General features: G+C 39.9%; 1 protein-coding gene across 5 annotated transcripts in view; it reads left to right on the top strand.

Moving 5' to 3' along the window:
- Nucleotides 1-23,839, top strand: part of LOC143214001 (protein kinase C, brain isozyme-like) — a 68,589-nt gene that overhangs the window by 28,661 nt on the left and 16,089 nt on the right. For 2 of the 5 annotated variants that reach the window (XM_076434458.1, XM_076434460.1), the window contains exons 4-6: nt 2,699-2,810; nt 19,580-19,708; nt 21,453-21,606. In XM_076434458.1, coding sequence (XP_076290573.1) covers nt 2,699-2,810; nt 19,580-19,708; nt 21,453-21,606 — 395 coding nt within the window. Of the gene's footprint in view, nt 1-2,698; nt 2,811-7,929; nt 8,039-19,579; nt 19,709-21,452; nt 21,607-23,839 lie in introns of all 5 variants that reach the window. The other 3 variants (XM_076434459.1, XM_076434461.1, XM_076434462.1) reach the window with 2 other exon arrangements.

Genomic DNA, 23,839 nt, shown 5'->3' with positions numbered 1-23,839 from the left:
TTACAGTGTAATTTTACAATTGAGACACAATTTCGATGTAGAGTGTAATTATGAATTATATGTAAGAAGAATAAGAGGTGGAAAAAGAAAAAGATGAACGTGTACATGCACATCGTGTCATCAAAATTAAACTTGTTTATTACGTTCGTTTCAGAAGAGAATTATAAATTGTAGAAAGACATAGGACAAAATTACTTCAGAGAAAAAGGTAACACTATTTAATAGGATAGACCTAAAACAAGAACATTCTTCACTAATCACTTACGCGGTCATATTCGCTGATGGCATTTGTCAGCAAGTTTTCAATTCATTTTAATGAACACTCATTGTTCAAACATCTTGTAACTAAGATTGCTGCATTCTCGTAGTTATCATAGCATCGTCGCGTAAGAAAACATCTTCATAAACATAAACATAAAATTGAGTTGTCTGTGAATTTGAAACGGAAGAGACACGACACATTAAACGAGTAATGTACACATTGCGTAATTTGAATTATATTGCACTTCAATTACATTTTATTTCAATTCTATTTTACTTCAATTACATTGTATTTTGACTACACGCACGATTCGCGTAATTATCAATTAAATGAAGTGGAAGGTTCGAATTATGTAATGCAATTACGATGTAATTCAAATAGTGCGTGTATATAAAATACAATGTAATTCAATTACGTAATCCAATTACGCGATTCAATTACGATGTATTGAAATTCGCGCAACTCTGTGCTAGTAATAGCCTGCGGATCCTTGTGTAAAACAGAAATTGTCCGCGTTAATTAATCATTTGAATGTGTCCAAAGTAATGCAATTTCACGTACTTGTGTTTTTGTTATAAATGTATAAAATTCGCGTGACAGTCAACGCGTGTTAGTTAACACGTTCGCTGCCAACAACGAGTTATCTCGTAGGTCGAAGTTTGTGTTTAGGTTTGACTACGATATAACTCGTATAATTAATAAAGCAATTAAACATTATCTAAATTCAATATCTTTCCCATAAATCCATGTTTTGTATTTTTATTTTACAATTATTATTAAAATTTGTTGGCGTGGTGGAACCGTTTTTGAAAATGTCGCTCGGCAGCGAACGTGTTAAGGAAACAATGAAATCTCTCTTCGGAACACTCGGAAATTTTTATATTGCAGACAGATCCACAGTCTAATAATAACATTGTCCAGTTTTGTAGGACAGGTCCGGTTGCCGCCGTTGAACGTGATAGAAAAGCACGATTGGACGTGCGCGTATCGAAAATTGAATCGCCCGTTACACCGAGGCGATAAATGTCGCGAAAACAAGCGTTAAAACCGAAATCGGGTGGCGTCGATCATCGAGCGAGCAGAATTACCTGTAACGAGAGGCGGTCGTCGCTGTGCGAAGCACATAATCGAGTTCGCGCTTCCGGACTTTGACGGGCGAGCGTTCCGTAGACTATAATAGTTCGTGTCGCGACGCATAACGCCCGATGGGAGTTATGGTAGCGCTCGGATAATTGTCGCGGCTCTTGTTTCGCAACAAAGATGGAAAATTTCGTGGAACTCGGCGCTGTACCACCCAATTTGTCGTTCGTACTAGCCCGTGCAATCGAGAATTATCGCGCGTACGCCCACGGCTCAGAGATCGCTATCGCGATACTCGCTCTGGACACTCGCTGATTAATCGTGCGTATTTAGTTTACACAAAGTATCGGAGAGTTTGCAATATCGCCCTCCACTTTCTTTTACACTCGGGAATTTATAAAAAAAACGTCCGCGGTTTGCAGATTGCTATCATGGTTCTTGCTTTAGATTCTCGGGGATTATTCGGCTTGCGTGTTTGCGGTTTGTTGAACATATCAACAAGATGCGAAATTTTATAGAGTTCAGGTTTGGCTAGTTCGTGTGCACCCTTTTCTTCGTACTCGCCTCGAGGATTAAAAATTTACACGAACGTCCGCGAACTTTATGAAGATTCTCGAAGGTCAGCGATGCACAAAGATTCCCGTAGAACCGAGCATAGGTTCTACGGGAATTCTCGCCTATGAACATTATACATTTGATCACTGAACCGCGGATTTTATGCGTTTACGGCAAAAATGAGATTATCAATATTATTTAAAAAAAAAAGGAAGAACTTCCTCTTTGGCTCCTGATCATTCTAATCGATGCAAATAATGTTCATAAAAATCCGCAGTCTATTGATCACAATTTTAACCAAAACTTGTAAAATTGACTTTGTAATTGACCAGGAAATCGGACGTTCGGAAATCCGCAGTTTATTGATCACAATTTTAATCAAAACTTGGAAAATTGACTTTGTAATTGACCAGGAAATTGGACGTTCGAAAATCCGTAGTCTATTGAACACAATTTTAACCAAAACTTGGAAAATTGCCGTGGTAATTGACCAGAAAATTGGACGTTCGAAAATCCGTAGTCTATTGATCACAATTTTAACCAAAACTTGGAAAATTGCCGTGGTAATTGACCAGAAAATTGGACGTTCGAATGATCGCGAGAGTATGGGGCCGCGCGACAATTATCCGAGCAGAAATCGGTGAGATCGGATCGAGTCCGATCGACGGATCCGATCTAGAATCAGTCCCGAGATCCCGACGATCCCGATCCCTCCCGGTCCACCGTGACATATCCGTCCCGAAGCCACGAACCCCCGAGAGTCTGCGTGTGTGTGCACGGTGTAATGGTGTAATAACGCAGGACACGCGGACGAAGCACCAATTCAAGCAACATACCTACAACAGCCCCACCTTCTGTGACCACTGCGGTAGTCTTCTCTATGGTGTCATCCACCAGGGCATGAAGTGCCAAGGTATCATAATTAAAAACCAAAGAAAACCGAGACTATTAATCAAAGAAAGAAATACGAGAACACGCAACCAGAGTCACACGCACACAGACACACACGAAAGGAAATGAATCCGATTGTGGAACACGGAACACTTGTCGCACGTACATATACCGAAAAGGAATCGTATACATTTTGTTTCTTTGGCCCACCGATTGTACATGGTGTTGCTTTGTTCTTCGTCTTTGTACCTCTAACAAACTCTTCGTACTCTTCTAATCGTGTTCTTATATATACTTCTTCTTGCTGTTGCTACTACTACTACTACTTCTTCTTTTTCTACGACTATGACGACTACTACTACTACTGCTACTACTGTTACTACTACTACTACTACTAATACTACTACTACTACTACTACTACTACTACTACTACTACTACTATTACAACTTCTACCACTTCTACTCGTTCTTCTTCTTCCTGCTCCTACACTATGTAAATAGATTTCTTGGCTTAGCTCCGTGGAGCGCGCTCTCGAAAATGCTTGTGTACAGTCTTCCCGAACGCGTTTTCGACTGCGCGCCGATTTCGATCCCCGACGACGAGGAAATCGGTTCTCTATTCGCTTAAAGACCGCTTGTCCGTGTTCTTTCTTCGCTGTCTCGATCGGCACGCGAGCCGGGGCAAATTTTCCACGCCCCTCCGATCGGGAACCAATCGCTGCTCGCGCTCTCTGCCGGAGGCGTGCACTTTGCGGTCGCGCGCTTCCTTCTGTAATCTGTGTGCGCACCGATGACTGGTTCTTCGAATAAAGGAACAAAAGCAATCGGAGATAGAGAGAGAAAAAGAGCCACACGAAGTATACCGACAACACGTTGTGTTTTTTCCGTTCGCTTTTCTCTCTCTCTCTTTTTGCTTTTCCTTTCGCGCACGGTCTTACGCAGGCACGGGCTCCGGATTGCCCCCAGGGGCACTGGTCCACGTCCAGTAATTAAAGAGTCTCCACCTCTCTTTCTCTGTGGAGATTGTTCTAAGTAGGAGTGGCTTCGCGGCTCTCGATACACACGATGCTGCGCTTTAAAGTCTTGTTACGGAGTAAACGATGTTAGAGAAAGAGATCGAATTCTATCTGTCTGTGTAGCATCGGAACGAGACGGAACTTTCTCTTTCTCCGTGTAAATTAACCTGACTGGGCGTGGAACATCCCTTTTCATCTGTACAGACTGCTCCGAGTGGGCGTGGCCTGGTGGCCCACGGGGCAATCCCCACAAAAGCCTGCCATAGACTCTTTCAGATACCGCGTCACTCTTTCTCTGTCTACTGGATCTAGCGGTGGGAGAAGCGCGAGTCGATCGAGAATTGAAACAATCGATTCGCCGGGCCCACCGCTGGACCACCGTCTCGTTTCTTCGTCCACGCACACAATTCTGATGGTTTTCCGATGCGTGCGCGCGAGACGTTTTTACCCCTGGAACTTCTATGTTTTCGGCGCGCTGCCGTGCACAGACTTCACTTTTCGTTGGTGTGTACGTGTGTGTGTGTGTGTATGTGTGTGTTGGTGTTGTCGCACGCTCGCTCGCGCGACCCGCGTCTCCAGCTTGACGAAGCTCGAGATCCGTGCGTGTCACTTTCGTCGATTCGTTCGATGAATGATCTTTGTAGTTGGATTCGTCGAGTCCCTTTCTCTCTAGTCTCTAGAGCACTAGAGCTTTAAGCACGTCTCTCGAGTCATCAAACCAGTCGCAAGTAGAATAGAGCAGGCATGGGCGACTGCCGTCCTACGCCCTGGGAGGCCGCTTCGTGGCAGAGTCGCCAGATTAAGACTTACCCCCCTCCCCCCACTCTAAGTCACGTGACTAATCCGATACTGGCAGAGACGGGGTCACTTTTTTCCTTCAATTCGAATCAATTCCCCTGATCTGGCGGCTCTGCTCCGTGGCATCCGGAGAGCAAAACGCTCCGGGCAGTCGCGAGTCTTTGGTCTTCGAACTCTGTCGGTCGTAAGGGTGCGATCACAGTGGATCCGATGTCGGACCGGTACGGTTAAGGTCGGTTTATCTTATTGTTAGCCAGTACGGGCTAGTCGGACAGAACCTTACCACCCTGGTTTTGTATCCAATATTTTCCAAAAAGCTAAAATACCGGATACAAAACCAGGCTAGTAAGGTTATGTCCGAATGGCCGGACTGGCTAAGATAACCGACCTTTTATTGTAGTCGTCGGATTTGTCTTTTCAAACTCTACAATGACATCGAAAGGAAAATATAAGGTTTTTCGTTAAAAATGAATACACCATGGCTCTTGAAATCGATGTACATACCTAGACTCTTTTATTTCCTTTACTGTCTTTAATTACTGGACTGCGGATCTTTATGCAAAATAAGAAATGTTTGCATTGATTGCAAGACAAATAAAAAATATTTTCTGCTTTTAATCATCTTATTAAGCTGAAACTAATACACTGATGTCCTTAAATCTTTTTAACAAGACCACTGCATGACTAAATGCATAAAATCCGCAGTCTACTAATTAGACTCCGTTTCCGGGAATCCCAGGTTTTCACACAGTTCGAAGACCACCGATTATCTCGCTCTATCTCGCTACACAGTAGTGCACATGTACATATATCAATATCGCATAATATATCTACAGGAAAGTAAAGAAAAATCAATTTTCTGTCTTACTGTGCACTTTAGAAAAAAAATTAGAAAAAATAGAGAACATCGTCGTCGACAATGTCTCACTACTGAAAAAATTCACACTCGCATGTGCTGTTCGGTAGAATGTTCATGAATTTATTTTCGTAATTGTTCGTTGAGAAGAATGAAAGAAATAGAGCTAATTCACTGGAACCAAGTTCTCGCTGTAGCTACCGTTGTGGTGGGGGTACCGATTTGTGATTTGCCACACAGGCGTTCTCTTTGGGGGCTCTGGAAGATCAGTCAGATTTCGGGGGCAGATTTGACGATCTTATCCAGCTGGGGTAACTGTGCCGATTACTGCGGTATCATATGCTTTAATCGTACTTTATTTTAACATTATTCCTAATTTATCATGAAATAGTAATGTCTGTAAGCATTTTATGGAAGAACGATGTGTTCTGAATACAAAAAAAAATACTTACTTGTTTCGAATAGGTACCTAACACAATTTTGTCTCGCCAACGAGAATCCATTCTCATCGTATTGTACAAATTTACTCAGGGCAAAATATTTATTTTTACGTATTTTAATCTCATTGGAAAAAGTACCGCAGTAAGACGTACACTCGTAGTTATACAGTGGGTGTACAAAGTATTCCTACACCTTTTAAAAACTAATAACTTTTTTATAATTGTACCAAACGACCTGATTGTTTATAATCAATTAGAAGCATTGGTTTACGAAATGATATGCAAAAAGATTTTCCAAAAATTATAATTTACAGGGTTACATGCAAAAATAAAAAAGGCATTTGTTAAATCATTTTTATTTGAGCTCTTGATGAAAATTTAAAATATATGTTTTGTAGATCTAGGTTATTTACACACATGCTGAAAATTTCATCGGAATCGGTAGGAAAAAACGACACGCGTCGAAAGATCGTACGATTCTGTGGATTTTAAGCATGAATTGATCAAAAGTCGTGTAAAACTACGATTTTCACCATGTAACTAACGCAGATCTACAAAACATATATTTCAAACTTTCATTAAGGGCCCAAATGAAAAAGTTTTAAAAAATGCCTTTTTTATTTTTGCATGTAATCTTGTAAATTATAATTATTAGAAAATCTTTTCTGCATATCATTTCGTAAACCAATGCTTCTAATTGATTATAAAAAATCAGGTCGTTTGGTACGATTACGAAAAAGTTATTAGTTTCTAAAAGGTGTACGAATCTTTGTACATCCGCTGTAGGTACATTTACCCTATGCCCTTTAACCGTGCACTACTGTAGAGAGTAGAGCGATTCGGTAGCTGTGGAGGGGTCGGGTTTCGAGTCGAAACTTTCGACGGGAAAGCAAAGCCCCAGAGGGACTCCCGTGGCCCATGGCTGAGAATCGAGTGTCGGTTCGATGGAACCGAGAGCGTAGTCTGGCGAAAGCACGCATTGATCAGCTTGCCGGATAGAAAGGGAGAGCTTTGGACGGCGCGGCGGCGGCCGGGAACGGTCCTCCGTCGTCGTCTCGGACATTGTAAATAGTCGTTGTTTCACGTTTTCTGTACAGTTTGTTCATGCGCTCTATGTCCCTTCGCTTCTATCAGCCTGTCAGCGACGACACTGTCTTCCCCCGCACTCTCTACACACCGTCTCTCTGTTTTCTTTACTCTTTTCTGTTCCCCGCAATCCCGCGCGCCGCTGCGAATTGAACCAAGGAACAGCAGGGTTCTCGCGAACGACAAGATCGAACACGTCTATCTATATCCACGAAGAGCAGCTACAACACCTAGCGAACCTGGCGAGAATTCTTTCTCTATCTTCGATCGAGAATTCTTCACGATCGAGAGTCCTCATTGAACCAAAGAAACAGGGAGCAAACAACAACCGTAGGAGAAACAACCGGAAAAAAGCGCGCCGCGGAAACGAACTTAATGCCTCTGCTCCGTCGAACGGAATCGGAGCTTCCGTCTCTCGTCGTCCTCCCCTTCTCTCTCCCAGTTTCTCTCTGTCTCTCGATCCTGTTCTCTGTCAAAGAGAACCAACGAGCCGAGTTGGCTCTCCCCGAGGGTGTCTTTATCGGTGCCTCGTGAAAGCGAAATCGCTGCCTCTGGTCTTCGCAAGCAAGCGATGAGTCGAGCTTGATTCCAGCCTCGACTCGATGCTTGATTCCGCCGTGGGACTCTGTCCGTCATCTTCGGTCGTCATCGCGAGATGCTACGGCACGCGATTCTCACCTGTCGCCACCTCCAATCCATCCCAAGGAGCTAGGGACCCGTTGACTCGGTTTTTTTTTCGGAGCGATCCACGCGAACGGTGGTCTCTCGGTGCTTCCGGCCCGCACTCTCTTTCTCTATCTCTTTCTCTCTCTCTCTTTATCTCTCACTTTCTCTATCTCTATCTCTCTGTCTGTCTCGCTCGTCCTTTCTTTCTCTCGCTCATCCCCAGGATCGGACCAGAATGAAGGACCTGGTGTTCCTGGACCCCTGTTTTGTGTTCCCAGATGAGCACCGCACACAAGTGGGATGTTTTCACGTACCTGACGCCGACCTTCTGCGACCACTGCGGCTCGATGCTTCACGGTATCGCGCATCAGGGACTTAAATGTTCAGGTAGCTAGCATATATTGAACGATAACAGAGAAAAACCGGAAACAGGCAGGGCCGCCGAACAGGAAGCTCTCGCGATCACGCGTCTCGGATTCGTCTCGCGGCGTCGCACGGTGGTGCCATTCCTCGGAAACCTGGCCAAAATTCAGTCTATTTAATTGCCGTCGATGAGCTTCCGACGTCGCTTGAATCTTTTTTTTTCTTTGACATATACACGGTCCGTCGAAGTTCAAAGTTCGTGCTGCTTGGTGCCTTGAAGTTCGGAGCATGTTCGATGTGTGTCAGAGATAGTTTTTCTCTCGAAAGAATTTATGTGTGAAACATTCTTACTGTTGACGTAGATGTACGTAGTATTACCGTAGTTCGTAGTATTTTTTTTTTGTTGACTCACGCTCGCATCATGTCGCGACAAATTCTCGTTCTTTCTACGAAGTCCTACTACAACATCATGTCGCACTAGCTATACAAATTGTATGAAAGAGGTGCTTGCCGTAGATAAAATGTCGGAAAATGTATTTCAATGATCATTTACAACGATTACTCCATTCTGATCCATTCACCGGTCTTGCAGTATGAATCGTACAAGCAATGTAGATGATACAGCTAGCACATCCCATTCCGATGATTCGGAAATAGAATCCAAACGTAGGTAGTAATAGAATTAATATACGAGTATATGACATCATTCCTCGTTTCAAACAATATTTACAATCCACTGTTTCCTTTTATGGATAATGTACTTTTCAATAATATACTTTTCAATAACATACTTCTCAATAATATATTTGAACTACGTGGCCCACTGAAATGGCCCAGTGAAGTGACCAAGCGAAGTGGCCCACTGAGATGGTCGACTCAAATGGCCCACTGAGATGGTCAACTGAAGTGGCCCACTGAGGTGGCCCACTGAAGTGGCCCACTGAGGTGGCCCACTGCAATAATGACTCATTGATGGGGCCCATTGTGCTGGTACAGTAATGGCTCACTGGAACGGTCCACTGAGATAGACCATCGAAGAGGCTCAATGAAATAATGGTGCATTGAAGTGGCTCATTAAAATAATGGCCCATTGAAGTGGCTCACTGAAATGGTCCACTCACTTAAATGAGTTGGCTATGTGAATTAATAACCCACAGAAGTGACTCCACTGAAGGAGCCCACTGAAGAGGCTCACCGAAATAATGGCCCACTGAAATAATAACCCACTGAAGGAGCCCACTGAAAGAGCCCACTAAAAGAGCCCACTGAAAGAGCCCACTGAAGGAGCCCACTGAAAGAGCCCACTGAAGAAGCTTACCAAAATAATGGCCCATTGCAGTGGCCCACAGAAACGACCCACTAAAATGTTGCCCCACTGAAGTAATCCCACAGAAATAGTTCACGGTGTCGAGTCCACTCAAATGTCGAGTTTTTCACCAAAAAAGATCGTGAAACCAATCGATGTTCACACCATCTAACTTAAAACCAACATTCCCACCAATCGAATTCAACGACGCATAACTTCTAAAATACACGAAATCAGTACTTCTGAAAAATATTGTATGAAAAATCGAAGTACGGAAGTTTGGCCAGGTTTTCGAGAAATGGCACCGTTGTGCACTCGTGTCCTTGTCTAGCCGAGGAGAGGCTCTCTTCGGTCTGCAGATTTCTCAGCAAACTCACCACCCGCGATTCTCCGTTTCGGAAAACCCTTTCTCCGCTAGCAAGCTAGCAAGTGTTTCCAGTACCATTATTGCTTGGCAAGTACCAGTATCGTATCGTACCCGTCCACGGTGTGTTGACCGTTTCGCACGGCTCCCTGTACCCGTAATTGTTGTTGGCCCGCCAGCCCCTGCTCGAGATCTTTGTCGGATTCGATGCTCTCGTCCGTAGCGAGATCATAACACGCATCGATAAGTAAAAGGGGTAGATGCCAGTTTCAACATTATTCCCCGCGCATTGCGTGCTGCGTACGCAATTCGTGTTAACCAGAGCTGTGTTGATCTATTACGAGATGCCCGCCAGAGCCCTGAACAAACATGAAATCGCCCGGGTGGCCTCGGATCACCCAAACGGCCGAGAATCGTCGAGAAGTTTGCTATCCAATTTTCTTCCAAATTTTCGGTCTTTTCCGATTCCGATTTCCTCAACGCTAAACTCGCCGAGCTTTAAAAATGGCTAGCACGTGTGTCGCCTCATAAAAATGTCACGATTGAATTTACTTAGATTTCTGAATATAAAGAAGTGTGTATACTCATCTCCAGTGTTCCAAACACATCTGAAATTGGTCATTTGACCGACAGTAGTATGTTTAGTAATTTTTATACACCCCTGGAATTTCTAATGAATTTCTGTTCGTGCAATAATTAAAATCATACTAATGAGAGCAGAATACTAATGGCGACAATGTACAGGATGTATCACGTCTTTTTTAAACGACCACGCAAAACCGCAATTTTCCTGAACATTCATGAAAAGACAGCAGATATTTATTCGAACTAAAAATCTTCTGTGTAAATTTAATTATCGCAAGAAGCAGGGGCTAAATGGAAGAGAGCCTTTTACTCTAAATCATTCTGAAGAGGTGAAAATAGCGTATTAACCCTTTGCACTCTTTTGTGGAGTGTCACTCGACATCAGAGAAAGAAGAATGTAAATAAAATGGGTTCTTATATGTGCTCGGCTCTTCCTTTATTTATTTCATTGTCTTATGGTTTAGTTAAAACAAATGTAAGTTCCACAAATATAAATTACAACAACGTTTGAGAGCTATGTTTAATATAATTAGTAAACAAAATTGTTTAAAATAAGTAGTATAGTCGAGGACCTGTCCTTTGAAGTATTAGGTTGTTGCATATGAAATGTCCGATTTTTACAATGACATTGAACAAACACAATTTTGTATACCCAATGTATTCTATCTACAAATTTCAAGTTTCTTGATTGTATTACGGCAATAATAAGATATTATGTTCACGTTTTTCATTTACAAGACTGTTATCTTGATTTTGTAGTTCTTCTTTACCATCAACGACTAGTAAGTTAATTAAAAAATCACATAATGTTATCGTCAATAAGTTATTTTTTCAGACATACATATAAAAGGAATACACGACAGTCGCGTTGGTTGACGTTGAAATAAACTTTTTTAAAAGTAAAATGTTACATCTAAATTAAAATTGAACATAGAATATTAACAGTAAACGTACCGAGCTATAAAAGTGACAGGCACGCGTGGTTGCCAATAAAAATGTCAAGAATTATATCTAGAATAAGAATTGTAACATGTGCTCTAATAAAGATATTTATTAAATCATTTCTTGTGAAGGCATCTTTATCATTTTATTAATTGTGAAATAAAAAAATCTAGAACCAGTCATTTGGCCAGTCGTGGTACGTTTAGTAACAATAAACCTATAGATTATAATAACATTTCTTGATTGAAACATTTGATAAGAGTTGCATTCTAAAATCGGACATTTCATATGCAACAACCTAATAGATCTCAATCAAAACAACACTTCAATGGCAACAAAATTGAAAAATAATTCGGAGTGCAAAGGGTTAATATTCCAAAATTGTATTGATCGTGCTTTTAAATTGCACATGATCAATTTCGCTCATAAAAGCTTAAGGATGTGCTGGAGGTACAATGGGAGACAAAAGTACAAGAAATTCGAAATCCATCAACATATTCGCAATAAAAGCCATTCATGAGTATATTTTTGCTTTTGAGTGTATTTTTTTTTTTTGGAGTTTCTAGTTGCGTTTTTTCAAGGTTTAAGTAAATAGGGTTTGAAGTGGAATTTTATGAATTCTCCATAAGTTGCTATACTTCTTAAACGGTGCAGTGAATCGAACCCAAACTTTGGTAATTGCATTAATTTAGTAAGAATCATATTTTGTCAAATTTTCAAAAATTTTGTTGCGTTCTTATATACCTCCAGAACATCCCTAAAAAAATTCGCAGTGTCTAGCTATCGTAGATCACGGTGAAATGTTTGCACACAAGCGACACTTCGGTTCCGAACTGTCTTGCATACACCGAGGCATGTTACCGTATGTATTTCGGTATTTCGTGGTTCATCCGGAGCACTTGGTCTGCCATTCCCAACAGCTCAGTGCTCTTTCTTGTTCTGCGGCCACTTGGACGTTCGTTGTTTCTCTATTGTTCGCTTTTCCAGTGGATCCGTTTAGCGCGGATCGATCCGACGATTAGCGCGAACGTTGGGGTCGTTAAAGTCTCGACGGTCTCGGCCGGTCGGATAGCCCGTGGCTACCCAGCGCGAACCGGTAGCCCCCCCCAGACCCCTAATCTCGCGTCACAGTATCGCGTGCTCACGTCACTCGGTTTTCTCTCTCCTTCTCGCTCCTCGCTTTTACTCACCGTCGCCTCTCTTTCTCTCTTCTATCTCTCTTTCTCTACCTATCTCTATCTATCTCTCTTCCTTTATCTCTATCTTTCTCTATCTCTCTCTTGATCGTACTCTCTGGCACGTTTTTTTCAGAGCTCGCCGCCTTTATACATAAGAAAGTATACATACTATACATATATACTGTATATATTGTGCCTCTTCTGACGTTGTACATACGATATACGACACGTGTATAAACCCCCCACCCCACGTGCCCCCCGCGAGTCTTCGTTTTTAGATCTCTGTGGATATCCTAGTTATACTCCATATATCGTACACTCTATTGTTTTCTATGTATCGTGCATGCTCGTAGTTGTACACACGTGTATGTGTCCCTTGTATGTGTATGTATATCAGATATACACCGTATATACCGTAGACTGCGAACCCAACGACGAGTACACGCGAGCGCAGAGACCCGACCCGCTCGACGGTCGCGCGCTACCCTCTCTGCGACTGTCGGGTAAATCATGTTGAACTTTTCCAGAAGAATGTATTTATGTAGTTTTATCAGACACCTCGTGACACTTGCATGCCGGTTAAATATTAGGCTGGGTCCGCGAGGACCCGAACTTGTCCATTTCGTAATTATTTCGATAAAAATGAATGAATGCTATTTGAGGCAGTGGGCAGATTAAGAGAATGCAAGCGTACCACTCTTTCTATTAGTTTCAGCTTATTAATGTTGTAATTTTATCGTTGAATTTTAATTTAACCCTTTGCAGTCTGAGCTATTTTAACTCGAACATTAAACATTTCTTCCGATCTAGAACTAATTCCCTTGTATATGATTGGACAGCGGATTTTATGCAGTTATGACAAACACGAATAAGTGTCATTTAAAAGAGTAAAAGTATTAGAAGAATTTAAAAATACTGTTATATTATTTTTAATCTATTAAACATATCAAGGAAGAGAATAAATCATTATTTGATTCCAGTTTGTTGCAAATCAGGTAGAAATATTTTTATTTTGCATAATGATCCGCTGTCTACATATGATTTTGTTCATTTTATGGATATGAAGTTGTTATAATACTTCATACAATATTTATACATGTGTATAGTGATGGGCATACATGTTGCAAGTTTTCGAACAAATCAATCACCACAGAGTTTCGAATCAATTCGATATTTATTCGAAATCAGAAATTCTTGAAACTCTTGAAAGTTTTGAAGTGTTGAAAATTTTAAAAATCTTGATAATCTTAATGAATGTTATACTTTTTATCATATTGGTACGTTCATACTGTTATTCATATCCCAATGCTGACATTATTTCGTGATAGATGTAACATTTCAAGAGTTTCAATTCTTACAAACCTTCCAAAGATTTAAGGCATTCAAGATTTTCAGGACAATGAAGCCTCGCAAGACGTCCAACAGTTTCAAGAGTTCTAAGCTTCGAATTATGTTACAAATGATTCGAATCTTTTGTTGTACGTAAATATTGAATCGAAGCGATACGAAGTGATTCAGATCCCATCACTACATGTGTAGTCATTCAGACACCAAGATATTTAACAATGTAAACAGTATTGTGATTAATGGTACAGCAATTTTTAATGGTGACTGTGAGTCACCACTCGAGTGCTAGTAAGATGAAGTAAGTAGCGAATATGATTTGAATACTATTTGTCCTGCCGTGCAAAATGCCCGCTCTTTTACCCGACGATCGCAGACCGGGTCGCAGTAACACTGCGCGCGCCATTTTACTCGATGCGCACCCGCTGCCGTAGATACCCGCGGACTCGCATCGTACCCGCTCTACGACCCCCGCCCCTAACTTTCGCGAGTACCCGCCACTTTCGTTTTTCGGCTCCCGATTCCGTTCGAACAGTCCCGTCGCAGCAATAACAAGCAATATTCAGTGAAAAACGTCGAAGTGGGAGGGTAGACTGTAGAATCCACAGCGTTTCTCAGCTTGGGGATCTACGAAAAGCTAGGAAAATTATCTATTTAGGAAACAAGCGATTCAGGGTAATGCAAAATAATTCAAAATAAATAAATAAAATAATGCAAAACAATTCAAAATAAATAAATAAAATAATGCAAAATAATTCAAAATAAATAAATAAAATAATGCAAAATAATTCAAAATAAATAAATAAAATAATGCAAAATAATTCAAAATTTGTGCCTTTCTCCTATAAATTATTATGTATTTGGTATGTAATCCAATAGATTTGTATCCTGTAGGATCAATGGTTTAGAAGTTATGCTTGCTTAAAGTTGTGCATTTTTCATGTCACTACTGCAAAAACACTGCAGATTGCTCAACTTTAAGCAAGCATAACTCCTGAACCATTGATCCTATAGGATCGAAACTTCGATCTGCAGCCGCCCCGGGTACAAATCTACTGGATTACATACCAAATACATCACAATTTATAGGAGAAAGGCACAAATTTTGAGTCCGTTAATGTAAAGTTTACCCTAATGCTGTATTATTTTTATCATTCAATAACATTTACAAGTAAATATACAGGATGCCCCGAAAATGTTAGATTTCTCTGCGAGGGATGATTCCTGGGAACATTTGCAGTAACATTTTTTTTTATTGACCCTTTGCACTCCTTTGTCGAGTGTGAGGCAACATCACAGAAAGAAAAATATAAATGAAACGGGTTTTAAAAGGTATTTGGTTCTTCCATTATTTGTTTAATTGTCTTATTGTTTAGTTTAAAACAAATATAGGTTCCACAAATATAAATTACAACAAAGTTTGAGAGCTACATTTAATATGATTAGTTTACTGCGGATTTTTATGCTTATTTTTATGGCTTATAAAAATTTTCAAAAAAGACTGGAATATGAAATTCCGACAGAATTTTGTACAACTTTTATTTGTTTTAGATCTACAAAGGCTGTTCCCATTAAAAGTAGAATGTTATGTCATTCCACTTTCTTAAAATTTGTCTACAAAATTTGGAAAATGCATAAACATCCGCAGTCTAATAATTAGTAAACAAAATTGTTTAAAATAAGTATCAGTCAAGGAACTGTCCTTTAAAGTAAATTTCGAATGGGACGCTTAAAATAGTAGGTAGTTGTTGGCAATAATATTGAAAAATAATTCAGAGTGCAAAGGGTTGAGGAAAAGACAAGAGAAAAATAATTCAGAGTGCAAAGGGTTGAGGAAAAGACAAGGACCAACCGAAGCGCGGCTACAGCGCACGGACTCCGCCTCCGCGGCAAATCCCGCCGAGCGTAGAGTTCGTATTGGCCGAGCCGGAATGCGTCCACAAAGGCTGCGCTCTGATTGGTCCGTGTTTTTCATTAATACCTCCTTGAAAAAGTTGCGGAGCACATTTTCGCAAAGGAAAAAGTTATTTCAAATGACCTCGGGGGTGATCTCGGGCATATATAAAATAATATTCTTGATTTTGACAAGCATTTTTATGATCGGCATCAGTCGATCCAATTTATTGGGTTGGCAAGAAAGTAATTTCGGTATTTTACGGTGAAATAAAATTTCCTTATTCAAGGAATAAACTTTAAAATGTGAATTAAATATTTTCTTATTTATTCTTTTTGACAAAAGATCATCGAACTAAAGGGAAAATATCTTATTCGTTAAAGTTCATTGCTTGAATAACAAAATTGAGTTCTACGCTCTCCTTTTTTATTCGCTACTAGTTCGCTTGAGTTCACTGCACCCGCTGCACTGAAATATGCATAACGTTATCTATTTATGTGAATCGGCTACTGTACTCTCGTCGTCTACGGTGTCGATCTGATTCCGATCGAAGGTTGAGGAACGCTGCGGTAGACAGAACGATGGTAAACGAGGCAACCGGAGGAAGAAATCGAAAATCAGAATGATCCACGTTTGAATGGGCGACGGAATTGCGACAGTACCTGATGGCGGGTCGGCATCGGGAGCCAAGAAACCGTCGCGTCGATTCGCATACGCGCGGGTAAACGAACGTCCGTCGTTCCGGTTCGCGATCGATCGTCTGCTCGTCTCGAATCTTTTCTTGGCTCGTTCGACCGGGCATGCAGCGGAGGGTGTCATCGACCGACCCCTCGCACACCGGGCTGGAAACCCGTTTTTCGTGGCCAAAATTCAATTTTCCAAGTTCCGTAATTTTCAAACGAAGTTTTGTACGCATAACCGTTCACAATCCAAAGTATTAGCCATTTTTGAGGACGTCACTCACTCCGAAGACTTCAAATTTTATGCATTTATGGCAAGAATGGATGAGTGGGAATTTAAGAATGTTACTTTATTTCCGACTCGTTAAAAACATTGAAAGAGGAAATTCCGTTTGTTGTAATCGAGTGAGGAAATTTTTATTTTGCATAAAATCTGCAGTCTATTTATTACATATGTAATAATATCTTTTTATTTAGGTTTGATGTATTTATTGATAGGCGTGTTTTCATGGTTCAATTATTCCCCATGCATTATTTAATTAACGTGTAACTTAAAACTTCGGCGAGGGTTTTAAAACACTGTTTCATACAAAAGGTTAGACGATTATGAAAAACGACACGTTGTGCAGATTTTTATTCAGTAGTTTTATAATTTTTAATTATTGTTTTGAATATTTTCTATTTTATGTATGGTAGTTACATTTTACTGAAATTTTTGTTGAGAATAAATCTATATAAAGGTATTCCCCAAGCATTATTTAATCCACGTGTCAATTAAAACTTCGACGAGGGTTTTAAAACACTGCATCATACAAAAGGTTAGACAATTAGGAAAAGCCACATGTCGTGCAAATTTTGGGAAGCAGATTTTTATTCAGTATTTTTGTAATTTTTAGTTATTGTTTTGAACATTTTTTATTTTACGTATGGTGGTTACATTACTGAAATGTTTGTTAAGAATAGGTCGATATAAAGGTACTTCGAATTTTGGTCACGAAAAGCCACTTTCCAGCCATTTTTCCTTTTTCTTTTTCTTGTCGCCGGCCACGCACGGGTCGTTTCGCAGAAGGTTCAAGGTCGTTGCATCTCGCGCGTATGCGATCACCGACTGCAGCCGCCCTTCGTCTCCTCGCGAACATGATCGAAAGCGGAAGAGCAACATGATTCCACCCTTAAAGCTGAGTGAACGTTGATGATGTGCAATGTTTGCCAAAAACAGAGTAATATATCTTTTTTAAATAAAATCACGTGAAGGAAGTACAATACATAGCTAAATTTATTTAATTATTTGATAAAAAAAGTTTGCATTAGAATTTTGAGCTTATAGAATTGTGTAAAAACTAAGAGGAACGCTGCTTCCAACCCTTAAAGCTGGGTGGATGATGACGAAATGGAACACGTTTGGTTTCAGAAGCTTAGAAATTGTGAGGCAACATGTTGCCGTTCATAAATTCGTATGGAGGAAGTAATACACAGTTGTATTATACAAATAATCGTCAAACAAGTCCGCATGCTTTGAAATTATAGAATTGTAGGAAAGATAAGAGGATTGCTGCTTCCACTCCTAAAGCAGGGTGGATGAAGATGAATTGGAACGTTTGTCAAAAGCAGAGTACATAATTTGTCTTTAATCAAATCGTGCGGGGGAAGTAATACAGAGTTATATTTACGCAGATGAATTGTCAAAAAGGTTGTTTTGAAATTATAGAACTCTAAACGAGAGAAGGGAAACGATGAGTCTGATCCTTGGAGCAGGGTGGACGTTGATGAAATGGAACACTTGGTTTCAGAAGCTGGGGGAAAATAGAAGGATTTGTCATTTTGAATAGAACCACGCGGAGGTAGTAATACATAATTATATCTATACGGTTGATTGTCAAAAATGGTTCAAATGTTTTGAAATTATAGCATTCTAAACAAGAGACGAGAATCGATGACTTTGGTCCTTGGAGCAGGGGGTGGACGTTGATCAAATGGGACTCTTGGTTTCCGAAGCATGCCAAAGATACAGAGGAATTTATTTTTTTTTAATAAAACCATTCACTAATATATCGTTGTATTTATTTAGTTAATTCTCGAGATTGGTTCACACGGTCTGAGATTGTACAGTTGTAGAGAATATGAGAGGAACCATGCTTCCACCCTTAAAGCAGGGCAGACATTGATGGAAAGAAACACTTGATCTCGAAAGCTTGACAAATTGTACAGGGATTTATCTTTTCCAGCTCTTTGATGGTCGCGCGTTTCTTTCCTCGGCTTCGTTTGGCTTTGTTCGTCGGGTATTTGGCAATTAGTAGACTGCGAATTTTTATGCGGAACAAAAACTGTCCTATTCCAACGTTTCAGGGCCCGCTCTAAGGGCGGACATTTGTCCGGGGCGCCATTTTGGCTGTATATAATTGTGAGAAAAATATTGATGTGTTAAATACCCAATTAATAGAAAATATGCTTTTATTCAAATAAATGCTTTTATTAATCTTAAAATAAAAAATATATATCTTTATTTAAAAAATATATATATTCTTAAGGGGCGGCAATTTGTCTTTTTATCCGGTGCGACGTAACCACTAGAACGAGCGCTGAACGTATTTACAATTTAAAAACAATTATAAAACAACAATTGAAAGACGAAATTATTTTTATATGCTGTTTGAAAACATACAAAGAGGAAGATGAAAGAAAATAAGTTACGCCCGCGTGACAGCGGCCTTCAAAGCGTCAATAAAATTCACGGGGAAGAACAAACACGTATTCATACAGTTAATTATATACATATACGTAAAATAAAAATCAACGGTTCCAAAAATATTGTACCTACTGCTAACTTACAAAATAGGCAATATTTAAAAAATTGAAAGAGCAATAATTCTTGTTACAAAATTTAGAGCCTGAAGATTCTCTGTTGGAATAAATTGTGACTTCCCATGATCGATATCGATTTCTTAACACTAATAACAAAGATCGAGCTAACGTAACATAAATTCGCGAGGGCAGAACGATCGGCGGCTGCAATTCCGGCAGCGAATTAGAACGCGCATTCAAGCATCGCACACCCCCTCCCCCCGCGCTGTTCTGCATCCATCCCACTGCTCGAAACGTTCGAATGTTGCGAAAGTATACATTTAACAAAAAAAAAAAAAAAAAAAGAAAGACGTGTACGAAAAACACGGCAAACGAACGAGGTTGCCTGTTGTCTGGCTGTGAGCGACGACGCTGACGCCAGCGGGAGCGTCGAACGATTCCGATAACTGATCGATGATCTGATGACGCAGCATGCGACATGAACGTACACAAGAGGTGCGAGGAGAGCGTGCCAAACCTGTGCGGATGCGACCACACCGAAAGACGCGGTCGTATGTTATTGAACATCAGCTGTTCAGGAAACAAGCTCACCGTCGAGGGTAAGTTACACCCTAAGTACCACGCTAACACCCTAGCTTCTCCGTGATCTTCGGAGTCAGCCTCTCTGCGAACTTTCTGGAAGAGGATGCACACTACTGTCTCGATATACAGGATGAGACCAGAGTCGCCAGATCGTGAATCGTATCCCCACTCTACCTTCCCCTTCTACTATGCTATTCTCCACGATTCCGCCATGACTCGGTCACGTGACTGATCCGGTAGTGGCAGAGAGGGGGTAACTTTTTCTGGCGATTCTGGGCGATACACAACTCGAATACGAAATTGTACTTACAAGACAATTATTCTTATTGTATCAAGAGGGAAATTTATTTAAAATTTAACTTTTTCAGGCACACGATTTCAAAGAAAATAAAAACCCAAGTTGCACAGAATTTTGTTTAATATCAATATAACTTTAACCTTTCGCGGTGCGTTAAAATATACTATGCATAAAAAGCTAGGCAAAAGGTGGGACAGTTTTTGACCCACCTAACCCCAAAGAATGAATGGTCAACTTTGATTTTTTAAACGAACCGGTTAAAAAGTATTAAGGTATTAACCCATCTACAGTTAAGAGCAAAACTGGTCACATACATTTTAAATCAGAACTTTCTTATGAATGGACGAAACGACTTCAATATCTCTGTAAGGCTAGAAGAATTAGTTTAGTAAATGACACCTAAAAAATATGTTGGAAAAATGCATTTGGTCGTTATTGTGAAAAACAATAGTAAAAATTGAATTTTAGGAATTTTTTAGCTGAGCCAATAATGAAAATTTGAAAGATGTGTTTGGTCATACGCTCTGAAAATTTCATTGAAATTGGTTAATTGGTTTACGAGTTATAAACGATCAAAAGTGGTAAAAAGACCGAAAATTTGGAAAAATTGCAATTTTTACCAGTTTTGATCGTTTATAACTCGTAAATCAATTAACCAATTTCAATGAAATTTTCGGAGCGTGTATAATTTGTACAAGTTGACCAAACACATCTCTTAAATTTCCGTTATTAAATGCATTTTTTCAACATATTTTTTAGACGTCGCTTACTAAACTAATTCTTCTAGTCTTACAGAGAAATTGAAGTCGTTTGGTCCATTCATAAGAAAGTTCTTCTGATATAAAGTGTGTGTGATCAGTTTTGCTCCTAACTGGTAATTAAATATTGCTGGTTGAAATTGTATCGTGTTCGGTTACACATATATTGGTTTCTCACATGTATCGAGAGGTATCCTCTTCCGATAATGATCTCCGAAGTTGGAAAAGATCACGATCGTGTCCCGCCGGGATTGAGGATCGAGGACGAACGGATTCTATTGGCCGAAAACGCGTAACCGTGAGCGGATTCGTTTGATTATTACGGGCCGCGTAATAATCCTGTGTCGGTTCCGCGGGAATCGTTATTAAAAATATCTCTGGAGATCGATTTATCGACTGATTCCCCGTCAAACGTTTTTCAAGTGGTTACGAGAGGAAGATTATCTCGTGGAGCAGGGCCTCGGTAGGAAAGCAGCGAGATCTTTATTATTAGACCGTTATTATCGGCTGGAAAAGGCGGTTCTTTTCGATTTCGCAAGGTCGGAACACGTGAAACGAAACGGTAATGGAAATCGATCGTGAAGCCGTTCGTCCTCGATCCGCGTCTCGAAGTTAGGCTGAATCGCGGAGGACAACACTCGAGAGAGGAAGATGGTGAGAGGATCTGAACGGACCCGATCCCTTGGATCGGATCATGGGTTTCAGTGAAACAGGGCCGGAACCTGATCCCGATGGACCCGAACGGACTGTCGGACCCCTACGTCAAGCTGAAGCTGATCCCGGATTCGGACAACGTCAAGAAAAAGACCAAGACCATCAAGTCCTCACTGAACCCCGAATGGAACGAGACTATCGTCTTGTGAGTCCTGAACGTCTCCCTTTCTTTCCTCATCTTCACTCTTCAGGAATAGTGATAGGAGTTCTTCGAGTACCAAGTATCTAGTCAAATGGTTAGCTAAGGAACTTTTTAACACATTGACTGCCACAACTCCGACCATCCCAAGCATTCGGTAAAATCGAACCTATATTTAACACTTTATCTACCAAAAGCCTGTCAACACTTTACCTACCGGAAGCCTATTAATAGGATTTTCAATAATTGTGCTGCACCAGAGGAACGCATTTTTCTTTTACATTGCAATCTTAAATGAAACTATTAAATGACGTTATTCAGGGTTATTTGTTAGTTCACAATGAAAATTGATGTTGCTATTAAAGGTTCCATTAAAAAGTGTTTAGCCATATACCATTGATTTTTCAAAATTATGCAATAATCACCGGTCGGTAATGTGTCAATAGACTGTTCAAATATGAATAATTCTCTCTCAATACTAGATTTACGGTAACCGTCAAAATAACAGTCGTGTAATATTTATAACTTACAAATTTCTTTGGGTATATACAGTGGGTGTAAAAAGTATTCGTACGCCCTTTAAAATGGTATAACTTTTTTATAATTGTACCAAACGACGTGATTTTTTATAAACAATTAGAACTATTCAATTACGAAATGATATGCAAAAGAGATTTTCCAAATTATTATAAATTTACAAGGTTACATGCAAAAATAAAAAAAGGCATTTTCTATAACTTTTTGTAGATGTTAGTTATACACATACTGAAAATTTCATCGAATTTTGAGCAGAGACTGATGAAAAGTCGATCAAAAACTACGATTTTTACCATTTTTAATCGCTTGTAACTCGTGTGTATGTTAATCGATTCCGATTTTCAGCATGTGTGTAACTACTATATATATTTAAAATTTTCATTTTTCATTTTCAATTTTAAAGTTTCAAAAAAATGCCTTTTGTATTTTTACACGTAACCTTGCAAATTATAATTATTTGGAAAATCGTTTTTGCATATCATTTCGTAGTCGAATGGTTCTAATTGATTATTATTATCAATGAGGTAATTTGGTACAATTATAAAAAAGTTATTCTACTTTGAAGAGCGTACGAATACTTTTTACACTCACTGTATATTATTCTGAAAATCACGAGAAAAATTTGGCTGGCCATTCTTTCCAGAGATTCTTTCGGGTAACTCGTTAAGGAATTCTCCACTATTGGTCATCCACTTCAAAATGATTATCACAAAATTGCGGATGAAGTGTTAATAAAACAAGAACTGAGAAGGTAGGATTCAAGGTGGAAATTACTTCCCCGGCCCTGCAACATTTCACAGGCTAATTAAGCGAGCAAACTCTCTACCTATCGCCGGAGAAATTGATTTTTGAGACTGGAGAAATGCTCGTGTCACCCACGCGTGGGTCAAAGTGTCAAAGTCAAAGTGTTAATAGGACCTTCAACAGCGATAGAAGCTTAAAGCATTAACCCTTTGCATTTCATTGGCATCGCCATAGCAACGTTCATGATCAATAGACATCGGATCTTTATGAAGGATAAAAATTGTCAATCTGAATCTCTCCAAACGAGCTCGAGTGAAATAGAAACTTTTTAACGTTTTCACTGTTTTAAATTACACCTTCATAAAATCCGCCGACTGCCGATAGCATCGATACTACTTTCATTGTGTCAGAAACATTTCCGATTTTCTCATCTCGGAGTAAAATGTTGGTCCTCGAGACTGTCTCTTTAACAATTGGGTCTGCCGATGGCAAAACATTTCGAGTGCCAAGGGTTAATTAACACTGAACCTACCGAGCGGTAAAAGTGGCTGATAAAGAATTACACAATTTATTTAGATTCTTCTAGATCAGGCCTGGCCAACGCGTGGCCCGCCATGTTAAATTGTGCGGCCCGCCAGGCGATTTTATATTTCTATCGAAACTTTTGTTTCTTGTTGTATGTATACAAAAAACTCTTAAATAAACGAAGTGTCATTGTTATAATGCGCAAGTGCGACTATGAACTTCAGTTCTATATTTGATATCTTTGATATAATTGAGTTACAGTGCAACAATGAGATGAAACAAATTTTTGCGTCCACATGAAAAATTAATTTTTACAATACTTATATCACATCCGAGAGATATTCCAACTTAAGATATTTTGCGCAACGAGTTGTAAGTTGTAACTGCTTTTGGATCCACATATGTTTGTGAAACATTTTTTTCGAAGATGAAA

Source organism: Lasioglossum baleicum, chromosome 12, assembly GCF_051020765.1.
Source record: "Lasioglossum baleicum chromosome 12, iyLasBale1, whole genome shotgun sequence".
NCBI classification, from domain to species: domain Eukaryota; kingdom Metazoa; phylum Arthropoda; class Insecta; order Hymenoptera; family Halictidae; genus Lasioglossum; species Lasioglossum baleicum.
The sequence above is the reverse complement of the archived record's forward strand: the minus strand, read 5'-3'. Positions and strand labels throughout refer to the sequence as shown.